The sequence below is a fragment of the Furipterus horrens genome, unplaced genomic scaffold (genome assembly GCF_987537825.1).
Source record: "Furipterus horrens unplaced genomic scaffold, mFurHor1.1.pri manual_scaffold_9, whole genome shotgun sequence".
In the NCBI taxonomy this organism is placed as follows: Eukaryota; Metazoa; Chordata; class Mammalia; order Chiroptera; family Furipteridae; genus Furipterus; species Furipterus horrens.
The window spans coordinates 33,158,362-33,171,909 of NW_028327179.1; the positions used below are offsets into that span (position 1 = coordinate 33,158,362).

At 40.1% G+C, this 13,548-nt stretch overlaps 2 protein-coding genes across 3 annotated transcripts in view; one reads left to right on the forward strand and one right to left on the reverse strand.

Moving 5' to 3' along the window:
* The window catches only part of GATAD1 (GATA zinc finger domain containing 1), a 484,957-nt gene that overhangs the window by 427,289 nt on the left and 44,120 nt on the right, over positions 1 to 13,548 (reverse strand). The window lies entirely within an intron of this gene.
* On the forward strand, positions 6,550 to 7,380 carry LOC150001563 (scinderin-like). The gene is made up of 2 exons (XM_090287856.1): positions 6,550 to 6,862; positions 7,175 to 7,380. The coding sequence occupies exons 1-2, from the start codon at positions 6,664 to 6,666 to the stop codon at positions 7,204 to 7,206; spliced, it is 231 nt and encodes a 76-aa protein (XP_090143982.1). The 5' UTR covers positions 6,550 to 6,663; the 3' UTR covers positions 7,207 to 7,380.

Below are 13,548 nucleotides of genomic sequence, written 5' to 3' on the forward strand. Positions count from 1 at the left end.
TGGCGATAAGCATTCTCTAATATGTAAATTCCTAAAATGATAATGATATCCTCTCAATAATCTCTCAAGTGTTAGCTATTTCCTATATAATAATAACAATAATAATTTTATTTACAGTAAAAATAAAAGAAGAAAGTGCTGAATTAACCTTCTGTGGTAAGCTTGTTTACAAATTATTTATCCAAACAGCAGCCCTGGCTGGTGTGGCTAAGTGGATTGAACACCTGCCTGTGAACCAATGGGTTGCCGGTTTGATTCCCAGTCAGGGCACATGCCTGGGTTATAGGCCACGTCTCCAGTTGGGGGCACGCGAGAGGCAACCACACATTAATGTTTCTCTCCCTTTCCTTCTCCCTCCCTTCCCCTCTCACTAAAAATAAATAAATAAAATCTTTTTAAAAAATTTAAAACAACAGCAGACATTGAAGATGAATACAACCTTCACCTGAGTACTGAACCATGACTATTCCTTTATAGTAATAGCATGTGTAATTTTAAAATGACTTATTAATGAAAGAAAAAGTCCTAGATCTTGACTGATGCTTTTTTTTGTTTTTTAAGGTGAATTTAAAAAATAAGTTCTAGTTTGTCCAGGGTAGAGAGGAAAGATGAAAATACAATTTCTTAGAGTACATTTTCACTTTTAATCACCACATATCTTTGAGGAGTACTAGAGCTGGGCAGCCCTGCTGATTATTAATTAACCGTGTTTATTGACTGTGTTCCTAGGCTTTGACATACATCATCTCTTTTAATCCTCCAAACACTCAAGCTTTCTCACTTCAGTTTCTATGCTTAAACCCTCAAATAATTTGGTAAATCAAACATAAGTTATTAAAATTTAGTAGGATATGGGAGCTAAAAATATAATACTTTTCCTCCTACCTTCTAAGTTCTCCTAGCTGGGCTAATAATCAACAGAGACAGAGTAACAGGAGAAAATAAAATTTGTCATACATATGCGCAGGAAATTCACATAAGCATAGGAATTCCGAAGACAGTGATGCAAAATTGGGTATATCTGACATTTTGGACAAAGGAGGAAGCAGAGATGTGGACTTAGATTTTAGAGGTGAACACAGACAATTTGCACGTAACTGAAGAAGAGACTGCAAGTAAATGTTTGCAGCCCCAAAAACAAGGGGATGGGAACAGGTAATCTAGTAAACATGCCACTGCTAGATGCCCTCCCACGCACCAAACTCAGTTCCAATGAGGCCAAGGTGAATACGTTCAGGTTTCTTTCCTGGAGCCAGTTTTTCTATCTGAATCTCTTGGGCAGAAAAGGGGAAGTGGGTCAAACATTCTTTCTGACACATTTTTTTTTTTTTTTCTTAATAACTAGCTTAAAATCAATATCCCAAAAAGGCACAGTTTTAGGGGTGGCAAAACTTTGGTTTCCTTTAAGGACTACCAGTAAAAGAAATGTATTTTTAATTATATTCTCTCATGATTTATAATCCAAGGAAAGCAAACAAATAGCACAAGGAGCATTTTTTCCTCCTAAGACAAAAGTGCACTTCCTGACTTTCCAGTCTTTCACATATATTTAATCTCAACAACTCTCCGGTCACAATGCCGTGATGGAAAGAAAATAGCTTCTCAACTCTAAGAGTCTACAGCTTGGGGAATGAAGATTACTTGAAGCCAGCTGGTTTGTGTGTGTGTATATGCGTTTTTTGTTTTGTTTTATTTTGTTTTGTTTTTTAACCAGTTCATCCCAATAAATTGCATGCACAATGAATCCATTATATTATTTAACGTTGTTATTTATTTCCAAGATTAAACTATGCAACATTGCCCTTAGGCATTAACATTCTAGAAGAACAGCTACCTTGAATTCAGTCAACCACAGGCCCCACACCTCAAACTTTCTGACTCTTAGTAGCAACAAAAAACATTTCATTCACCTTCACTGTTTCTAGCTGGATTGAGAGAGGATTGGTAAATTGATTTTTTTTTAATGTAATTTAATCCAAAACCAAATATGCAACCACATCTTTTCATCATGTATTTCCATAAGGCCAGGGAATAAAAGAATGAGACCTAAGTCTCTCAGTGAACCCGCAATCTGTGAGAGAAGACACACTTCAGAGTGTGGTAACTGCTATAATTCAAGAGCATATCAAAAGCGTTTGGGGCACAGAAGATGCTGGAATTTAGTGAAACCAGGAGAATAATGATGATAAAGATGTGTATCTTCAGTTAAATCTTAAAGAATTGATAAAACTTCAACAGAGAAGTAATAGAAGAAGGGCAATACATGAAGGGGAGAAAATTTACTTTTTAAGAACCTAGGAAGTGAGAGAGAGAACATAAAGGCATAGAAAGGAAATTGGCTCCTCATTTTAGAGATCTTTCATGTATAGAAAACTGACAGTCCTTATCTGAACTAGACTTGGAAATATTTGAAGAAGTGAATTAACCACTCATCGACTTTAGTATACGCAGGCACCATTCCAGGTTTATAATTGTATTAGAAAAACAATCTGTTATTGGTAGGAACAAAACAGACGGGATGTGAGGAATGATATTAGAAAGGGTGAAGCCAAAGAACTTACATGTATGACCCATGGACATGAACTAAGGGGGGTGGGATTGTCTGAGGGAAGAGGAGGTACCGGGAGGAGGAGAGCAAAGGGGGAAAACATTAGGACAACTGTACCAGCATAATCAATAAAATATACTTTTAAAAAAATCTGTCTTTATGACTTTATCTCACTGAGCCTGACATGTCAGTTAGCAACTTCTGCTTAGTCTGGCATGTAGATATGCTAATCATTAAAGGAATCTAGCCTGTAGCTTAGAAATTACAGAAACAATCTTTCTGCTTGAAACTACCCCCCTCCCCGCACGGAGATAAGGAAGGTGATGCTGGAGGGGTGAGTCCCTAGTAGGGACTCAAGCCTGAGCCAAGAGGGTTCTTGGCTTCAAGCAGGAAAAATTCAAGACTGTCTAGACAAGAAGTTAAAATGGAAAAACATATTGAGCAGAGGAGGCAAGCAAGAAAAGCCACTCCATAGATAGAGTAGCAGACTCTCCTCACAAGAGAAGGGAGAGAGACCCCAACCATCTCTAGAGGTTGAGTTTATATGTATCTGTATTGCTGGTATGAAAAACAGAGAATGGGAAAATGTTGAGATTAACTTTGACCTCTACAAGGTTATTTTGTGGCCTTGTGGTTTCCCTCTATGGTATGGGTAAACGATAATAGGAGTGGGTTGCTGTTAATCTCTGTAGGAATTTTCTTTGTTGGGAGGCTCCACATGGTCTGCTTGCATCTCCAGTCAGTGAGTTTCATGTCAGGCAGCATATAGCAGGCCCCTGACTTCACCGTGATTTTAGTTGATTTGTATAGTTTTCATGCCCCTCTCCTATATAAAAGTTATGTACAAAAATAATGATCGTCCCTCAAAAGATTTATAGTAACTTTGTCACTGAGACCATCACAATAGGAGATGATGTTTCACAATCCCCCTGGGACCGTTGCTGATAATCAGATGTTTCCAGTCATCAATTACCTCCTGACCTCCAATTCCTTTGGGTCCCCACTTCTTCTGACGTAAAAGAAGCCTGGGTTCTGTACTTTCTCAAGATGGGTCTTTAGGACACTAGTCCACCATCTTCTTGGTTTGCTGGCTTTCTGAATACATGTAGTCACTTTTCTTGCCCCAAATCCTTGTTGTCACTCAATTTATTGGCTGTTGTGTGATGAACAGAATGAGCTTTCACTCATTACATATTTATTTACCTAGTTACTACTTGTGACAATCCTATGAGGTAATTTCTGTCAGTAAAAATGAGAGACAATAATGTTAGGTAACTTGTTCCTGCTCAATTAGCTGGGACAAGTTACTGTAGGATTCAACCTACATCAAGGCCATACTGTAATCTAAGCCCTTTTACTCCACTGCATGTCTCTCCTGAAGATGAGAATCAAAGAAATAACAAGAAAGTGGGCAGCTGGGATGGATTTGAAAAATATTCTGGATACCTACTTGAATGAATGTGAAGATAAAATGAGTGTTGAGTCAAAATGAAATCATGCTGTTAATGAAATTAGGAAGAATTAGAGAACCACGTTTGGAAGGAATGACGAGCTTGTTTGAGCACGCTGAACTTGACCTTGGCAGAATCAGGTAGCTAGCTCTAGCAGGTAGTTACAAGTTGAGTCCAGAGGTTGCTTAGCCAGGTCAGAGCTAGCACGATGGGAGTGAGCACTTAACTTGGGCACAAAATTTAAGGGGTTGGCAAAAAGAATCAGTAATCAAGATCAATAATATTTTAATGTAATATGTTTTGAAATACCAAAATTAATGCCAAAAATGATAAACCAAATATCAAAAGTCTAAGTGAAGAAAGATCAGTATTTCCTTTAAGGCCTCAGCCTTCAACACAGTCCCATGCAGCACTGCCAACAATCCTGCCTTTATCATAATTTTCACATTCATTTTGATTTTTTAAAATATTGCCTCAAAATAGTATTGACCTTGATTACTAAGCTTTTTTGGTGTATCCCAGGCATGTGCCTCAGACCTGGTCTAAGTGAGAGGGTATTTCACTTACCTAGTCCAAAATTTTCTTTTTATTTCTTCACTGAAAAGAATCCCTTCACTAAAAGGAAATGAATTATCACTAAAACTGAATCTGAACTTAATAACTTTGATTGTAAGTCCAGAACACAAGTTCTCTTTTTTTTTTTTTCCCCTAGAGAAAGCAAGGAAAAAAATGATTTGCACTTTACAGATAAGGAAACCAAGACATACAATGACTCAGTGACAAAGTTAAAACTAAACTTCTTGGTGCTGCATTTAACTCACTGGATCAGAAGCCTCTCTAGGAACAAGCAGGAATAAAATGAAAACATTACATATACCTATATAAATAAACCTTGGCCAAATAATTTGGATTGAAAAAATAAGTTTGCAAACAGCATGTGCTTTTGCATTAAACACAGTGAGTGGGCTTGAATTCCTCCTTGGGTGCTCTATGACAAGTTCCAAAGCTTCAGTTTCCTCATCTGTAAAACGAGCCTTACACACCTGCCTTTCATTGTCTGGGTTAGGAGGGGAAAGAGAGCTAATGATATTTATCAACCAGGATCTCAACCTATAACAGAAAACACAGACACACACACAAAAAACAGGAAAATTTCAGATATTTTTAAGTGTCAGGTGAAATGGAGATAAACTTTATTGCACATCTTGTACTTTTGATTTTCTTTCTACCATGGTCATGTAATACCTATTAAACACTATTTAAGGAAATAAGTGAATTATACATTATTAGTAACTTTCTGGAACTCCAGTAATTTGGGACTCAATGACAGGAAATGTACATGCATAAAAATCATCTTTCTTACTCTTTATGTGATAAGCGATTTGCTTTTTCAATAACAGCAATTAACAGTAAACTCCGTTGCCATTTCAGCTTCAGTTAAATGAGTGCAAAATACAGAGTAAACCTACATTTGTATTTAACAGTGCTTCACTGGTGCTGGAAAAGCAAAGTCTGTAGCAGAAACAATGAGAAAATTAGCACTTTGAAGCCTGGTAACAGCTAACTCACAACGCAGGACAAGCATAACGTCACCGGACAAGCATAATGTCACCGCCACAAACAGCCTAGCCTGAGGACACCCCAGGAGGGCGGCTGCTGATTTTTTCAGCAACTTTCTTGGCCAAGAGAGGCAGGTGATGGCTAAGAGTTTAGACACAGCTCCTGAACCCCCAGGGATTACAGACCTCTGTCCTCAGGGTAAGACTGCCAACCTTCCAGGTTTTCATCCTTTCCGAGAAACTTGACGTGCTGTTTTTGAAGGCATATTTGACCTGGGAAGATCAAGACCGAGAGAACATTCAGCCATCAAGAATGGAGAGAAATGACCAATGAAATGATGGCATTGATAATTAGGATGATTGTTATCTGGATAGCCAATTTTTTTTCAAAACGATGCGCCATCCAGGTTTAATGGTTAATCTTCTCCATCTGTTGCCAGGGGAAACATTCTAACTTGGAGGAGGCATTTCCAAGAGTGTTTATAAATTCCCTCCGGATCTCAAGATTTTTTTTTTTTTTGTCTGTCATTCAGAAAAGAATCTTTTTTATTTCTGTGCCTTCTGAAAATTAAGAAACATTTCTTCTGATCACACTGAGATTTGGGGGAGGATGGGGGTCCAACCCTAGTTAGAGGAATCTAGAGTTTGTTTTTTTTCTGTTACAGTTGTTCCACTTTTTCCCCCACTGCTCCCCCCTCAGCCCACCCCTTCTCTCACAGTCATCCCCACCCCGTTGTCCATGTCCATGGGTTATTTATACTAGTTCCTTTACTAAACCCTTCCCCTACTTACCCCCCTTCTCTCCTTCCCCCTTCCCCCCTCCCCCCTCGGATCTCAAGATTTTAAAATTCCGATTTCTTCCTTCCCAGGGGCAGGGCGTAGGAGTTAGGTAGTAGGCGCTGCGTTCCTGCTAGGAAGGGATCTGCTCCCCGAGAGCAACTCCAGCCTGGGCACTTAGCCACATCCGTTTCGGGGCCACGCCTCCCCGCAGGGCGAACCCTATAAAGTCTCAGCGAACAGGGTCCTTTCGAACGCTGTTGGTTCAATCCGACGTCAAGGTCAACAGGTCCTGTGCCTCTTCTCCGGAGCATCGCGTGTCCAAGTCATGGCCCAGGAGCTGTACCACAGGGAGTTCGCCCGGGCGGGCAAGAAGGCGGGACTGCAGGTCTGGAGGATCGAGAAGATGGAGCTGGTGCCTGTACCCCGGAGCGCTTACGGCGACTTCTACATCGGGGATGCCTACCTGGTGCTGTACACTGCCAGGGCGTGCCAGGGCTTCACCTACCGTCTGCACTTCTGGCTAGGTAAGGGCGGCGGGCGCCGGACCTGGACGCGCCCAGGTTCGGGAGGGGCGAGGCCACGGGAAGCTGAGATTTGCCTGCCAGGGGAAAAGAGAGCAAACGGGGCTGCCTGCCCTGGAGACCTGGCGCCAGCTGCACCCCCGCGGGGCCGCGCCTTTGGGGCTGGCCACTTTCTCCTCGCCAGAGTCCGCTTTGCAAACGCCGGGCGCTGCGAAGTCCGGAGCAGTTTCATCCCACTGGCTTTTATCTTTGCGGAGTTCCTCTCCTGGGATTTGGGACTGGTTCCTCCAGCTGGTTCCTCCTTTCACCTTCCAGCTCCAAGCCCCACTCCCTGCCAGAGCTGCTGATCGGCGCACCTAGGCGCTGGCCAAGTCCCGCTCACCAGTGGACAAGTTCAGTCCTGAGTTTCCTATCAGGGAAAAGATGATTTCAAATTTGTGGGCATCCGCTGCAGCTGGCGAGAAGTTTTGTTGTTGTTATTGTTTGTTAACTAATCCTTTTTCTTTTCTCTGGCGCATGAGCTTGCATTTCTCCACTAATTGCGGCGATTAATGTCTGGCTACTTTAAGTCAGCATCCCACCTAAACCACATTGCTCGTAGGTGTGGCTAACATTCCTGTTTTTTAGGATGCTGGGCACCTTGGCTACAAGCTGGAAACAATGCAGATTTTGTCACTATAAATAAATAGCTTTATATGGCCTATTTATGTATTTTAATGAGCTGCTTTTTTATAGTTAGTTTTAAATGTAATATTTATCTATTTGAACAAGAACACTCTGGAACAAAACTACTCCTTCAGCCATAATTATTTTGGGCTGCACTCATGCCAGACTGAGGACACTGGGCCTTGTGTGTTCTACTTTTTCCACCTTCTACTTTTACTCGTAAACATCCTGAATGTCCAGCCTCTCCCAGTGGGATCCTGGGCCAGTGGGCACACCCCATCTAACAGCGTGCTGATTATCTGAGCCTCATTGACTTTTAAAATTGGCTTGCCTCCCTTGGACTGAGTTTCTTATTTTTAATTTTATTCCTGAGCTAATGGGAAAACCACACACACATACACGTTTTGAAGACCCTGAAAGCCATGAAAAGGCATTATTTTTACTTCTAACACTTGAAAATTTTAAGGAAAGAAAAGGTAGAAAACATTAAGAAGTGCTGTTCTCAATGTCAGTCAACACTTGGAGCAGATACCCAAATGACAAATACATAGAGGGGGAAAGGGCTGTTTTCATTATAGCATTTGATATTAAAATTTTGGGCTTGTTTGAGGATGCTGAAGCTCATTTTGGTTTCCCATTGTAATGTCACTATTTTATACCAAAAAGAAAACAAAACAAAATGCTGAAACCCTAATATATAACCATGTTCATGAATGAATGATGCCAGATAGAATAATAATGTCCTCCCCTTGGTCTTCCTATGTAGAACCTGCATTTGGAATGAGTGAGCATGTCTGAAATGCTGCATTTGCCATTTTGATGAACTGAAATGTGAATTAATTTCAGATCTCGCTGTAGACAACAGCTGAGTTTGCCTTTGTCAGAAGATTGCAAGAGGGCTTTGAATACACTTTTAATTCTAGAGGTTCTTTCTTATCCTATTAAGGTCTTTAAGCATTATGTTTTTCTAAGGTTTACACAGAATCATTATTAATTATTGACTCTTAATTATTCACGTAGCGCTCACCAAGTTCAAAAAAATGTAATAGAAAATGCTTTGGGCAGAAACATGATCTTAAAGATCTGCTAAAACTGAAGTTAATGATTGTTAATAAGTTAATTTCTTCAATAATTATTCAGTATACCCAGCATTATATAAGGCATTTTTACTTATGTATTATTTATGAAGCTTCCCTGAAAATTTATAATCTCAAAGTTACAATAAATCAAAAGATGACATAAGACAGATAAAATGTGATAATCACTGTAAAAGAGGCACTCAGTGTCTGTGGATAGGGGGAAGCAAAGAAACCTTGAGAGAAAAGAGGAAAATAAGGGTAATTGGGAGGGATCTTATGTCAAGAGAAGATCATGGGGAACATGGAAAAGTTTAGAGTAAAATAGTCCAACAGGCCTTAAGATTAAATTGTTCAGCGCTCCTCCTACATCTGTCCCCTGAAGCAAGCTGGATGTCATCCAGAATATTTCACTCTGAGACCTAAATTCAGATGAATTCATGAGGATTAATAAAAGAGAGTGAGTGAAAGTTCCTAGAGGAAGAGCTGAAAGTTCAAGGAAAAAGAAAGTTTGACACAGGAAATCAGCTGGAAGGAAGATGAAAGAGAGTGAAGTTAAGGTCAGACTGGGTGAAAAGAGTGCACAGGTGAGAAACAAAGAAACAGGCCATGTAAGAGGGAAAAGGGGGAAAAGGAAGAAGTGGGACATAAAATAGGAGAATAGAGAATCATCTTTCCTTGTCTCTCCCTCAATGTCTTTCTATAATACCCTTGCATATCTCAGATTATGTCTTTTTTTTTTTTAATTTGAAAAGAATTTGTTGCATGAGACTGAGTGTTGCATGGGTCCTTCCTAAACATTTCAGCTTTGTACCTAGTGGTTTAAATGCATCTACCTTCTGCTTCTGGTTACTTACACCATGTCTATAAGCAGGGCTAGATGGTGAAGGGACTGACTGTCACATCCCAGAACTATGATACAACACCCACCCTCACCATTTCTCCTTGCCAGTTTTAAACTTTACATAAATAAATTTGAGAGCAACAAACATTTACAGTATAACTAGCCTGTGCTGTGCTCTAGGCACTGGCAATGCAAAGAATTGGATTACATTATATAACATACAATACAGGGAACTTATACAAGGGCTGGAGAGGATGCTGAGAAACTGAATTTTCCTTATTGCGTGGCGGGGGCATATAAAATGAGGGCTATGAGTATTATGGAAAAGAATTTGGCAGTTTCTTACAAAACTAAACATGCAGTTAGTTACCATATGACCCAGCAATTGCATTTGTGGACATTTTTCCAGAGAAATTAGAATTTTTATATTCATTTAAGAACTTATATATGAGTATCTACAGCAGCTTTATTTGAATAGATCAGAACTTGAATCAGCTCCAAGATCCTTGAAAAGGTGACCGGTTAAACAAGCTGTAGCACCTCAATAACCAGGAGTAGAACTCAACAAGAAAAAGGAACACATTTTTGATACACACGGCAACTCAGATAAATGCTCAGGCAATATGCCGAATAAGAAAAACTAATGCCAAAATGTTCCAAACCATATGCTTTTATTTACATACCATTTTTGAAATGACAAAATTTTAGATTTGTTGTTACCAGAGGTTAGGGATGAGGCGGGGTCAGGGTGATGTAGGAGGGAGGTGGGTATGGTTATAAAAGGGCAACATAAGAGATTTTTTGGTAGTGGAATTATACAATATTTTGACTGTGGTGATCGATACACACATGTGATAAAATTATATACAATAGAGTTAAATATACAAACACACAGGTGAGTACAGGTAAAGCCGGGGGAATATGAAAAAGATAAGTGCCTTGTATCACTGTCAAATCCTGATTGTGGTATTCTGTGCTGTACTATACTTTTATGCTTACACATTAGTATGCTGTGATATACTAAACTATACTGGAGGGGATTTTTTGTTTTTGTTTTTTTCTGGCTGTGTGTCATTTATTTTCCACTTGGTGCAAGGCACATGGTCATGGGATGCCATGAAGGCTTACGTGTGTCTTGAGTAGTAAAGAACTGGGCTCTTCCAACTTCCTTTTTGGTGTTTTGCTGTTTTGATATAAAGGACGAACTTCTTCTGCTTACTGCACCCTGCCTAGTCTGTGGGTGGGTGAGGAGGGGGGGAGGGGAAAGTGGAGGACGTGGGAGTAGAGGGGCTCAAAGAGCCTAGTGCCTCTAGAAGTCAGGTGGCTGGTGGTGGCCACGCAGGATAGGGACGTGACGTTGCTTTGCAAGGCTGGTCACCAGCCTGCTTCCTTGCGGCTTCCTGACCCAGGTTACAGGTTGTCACGCCGCTGGAGGCCTTACGAGTGCTCTGGGGATTCCAACACTGTGGCCTCGAATGGGAGAGTAGACTTCCTGAAAAAGAAACTCGCCCACCAGTTACCCAGCTCGGCCTTGGGGGGCCCGGGCTGGTGGAGGGTGGCTTTCCCCTGGTACTCGGGACTTCCGCTGAGGCTGTCCCGGAAAGCAGAACCCAGGCGACGCCGGTGGTTGTCGTGGGTGGCACGAGCGAGCCGCAGGAGGGAAGGCTGCCATGGTCTTGCTTGTGGGCTGGTGGAAACCTCGGCCGCAACCCTCCAGGCGCCTCGGCATGACCATGGGTGGCGGGAAGTGGGTGCTAGTCCACCGAGCCCATTTACAGAGGACACGGCAGGAGGCCGCTCCACCATGAAAGGCGCAGGGGTCACTATGTTAGAGTTTTACAAGGTGTTACCACTGGGGGAAAAGAGGTCCACCCATCTGTGTGTCTGTCTTTCCACCAATACCGCCGTCTTAAGTACTGTAGCTGTATAGTGGCCATTCATATCAGAGAGAGTTCTTTTTCCTAGCTTAGTTTTCTTTGTCAAGGTTGTTTTTGCTATTCTAGGGCCTACGCCTTTTCATATAAGTTTTATAATAAACTCATATAATTTATAATAAACCTTGCTGTGATTTTGCTAGGAATAGCATTACGCCTACAGATCAATTTGGGGAAAACTGACATCTTTATTATATTGTGTCTTATAGTCCATGACACTATGTTTTTATATTTATTATGGTCTTTGATTCTTTTCATCACCATTTTGTAACTTTTAGCATATAGATCATGTACCAATTTTGTTAAATATATACCCTAGCTTTTTGGAGTGATCATAAATGGTGTGGTGCTTTTTATTTCAAGTTTTTCACATTCATTGTTTCTACATAAAAAAAAGAGACTGCCTTTTTTTAAAAATTAATTTTTATCTTGCTGAATACACTTATTTTGGGAGGTATTTAAAAAAGTTTCTTTATTTTGTAAATTTCTTAAAATTTCCTTTGTAGATGATCCTCTCATTTCAAATAAAAACATTTATTTCTTTCTTTCCAGTCTGTATGCTTTTCTCTTTCTACCTCCTTGCAGTGGATAGAACTTCTTGCCTAATGTTGAGTAAGATTAATGAGTAGGCAGATTTGCCGTGGTCCCAGTCTTAGGGGAAGGCATTCAGTCTTTCACTGTTAAGAATTATATTAGCTTGAAAAAAATTATCAAGTTGAGGATGTTACCCTGTTTTCCTAACTTGGTAAGAGTTTTGTTCTTTTATACATATACGATAATGTAACATAATATTAAAAAAAACAAAACACCAAACAACATAACCAGTAAAATTAGTATAGGGAAAATAAATGAAGTGAAGTTCTTAAGTTTCTGAGTACTTGCTAGGATTTCATCATGATGCAGTTAAATTTGGTTCTGGTTTTCATATTCAAAGACTGCTATTAGCTTCATTAATGACTTTCAACCTCTTTAAAGCAATGACTCTGGCTTATTCATAATGATATTTCCTGGCCTAGCACAGTACATAAACACCAACAAGTGACAGTGTAATTTAATTAATTTACTACAAGTCCATTCATTAATTGTACTGTATATCCATTTACCTAAAGAGACTTGGGTTTCAACTTGTACTAAAATAAGAGTGTTTTTATCAAACATATCCTTAATAGCTTGATATTAATTTTGATTTTAGTTTTCCTTTTAAAGCATCACTATACAATTGTACCCTTATTAGCATTCTCATTTATGGCTGGGAAAGTAGGCTTAAGAATGACACTGGAGTCCTTTTGGACTTCAGAATTGCATGTGTGTTTTCTTAAGTGTGTTACACAATTTCCTTTGACCACATCAAGTTCACTATATATATATATATCATGTTGAATGCTCTTCTAGCTACTGAATATTTTACTAAGAAGATTCTTGCTACACAGGCTCCCTTTGAGAGTAAGAAGAATTGTAAAGAAATCAAATTCTTCCTTCAATTTGGCTGACTGATTTCCTGTCTTCAACATTGGGGAATGTTCTTAACTGGGGTTTCAGGTGAACTACAAGTTCTGTCTAGAAAGTGTCCAGCCATGTAATATGAAAAACAGACATTTATTGACGATGATACAAGATACAAGAAACATTGTACATAAGACAGTGATGCCTCAGTCCCCTTCAACGTAGGCACCTTGGGACTTCACAGAGTTCTCCCAATCGCCAACAGCTGGCTCATCATATTTTCTTGAATCTCAACAATGGTCTGAAAGCTCTTCCTTTTCAAAGGTGATTTTAGTTTTGGGAAAAACCAGAAGTCACAGGGCACCAAAGCTGAGCTGTAGTGGGGCTGAGTCACTTGGGTGATTTGATGTTTCACCCAAAAACTCTGCAAAAGAAGTAATGCATGAGCGGGTGCATTGTTGTGATGAAACTGCCACTCACCAGTTGCCCACAGCTGCGGCCTTCTGAATCATCCAGATAGTTTCTGCAGAGGAATGTTCAAGCTTAATGCAGAATTTGATGAAGATTCACTGCTTTACTCGCTCAGCCATTTTGAATGTGACAGCCACACAGTACACATGCTCACTCAATGGTGTCTACCACCCCCACTGACTAGTACAGTAAAGTCATCATTTTTCATGCATGCGTGTTCCAGTCCAGTCTCTTTGGCTGCCAGGTTACGTTGAT

What these genes read in the sequence shown, in the direction of transcription:
- LOC150001563 (XM_090287856.1), top strand. Translation starts at nt 6,664, where the DNA reads ATGGCCCAGGAGCTGTACCACAGGGAGTTCGCCCGGGCGGGCAAGAAG. An exon ending in CCGTCTGCACTTCTGGCTAG is followed by an intron (nt 6,863 to 7,174) that starts GTAAGGGCGGCG and finishes TTCACCTTCCAG; the next exon opens with CTCCAAGCCCCACTCCCTGC.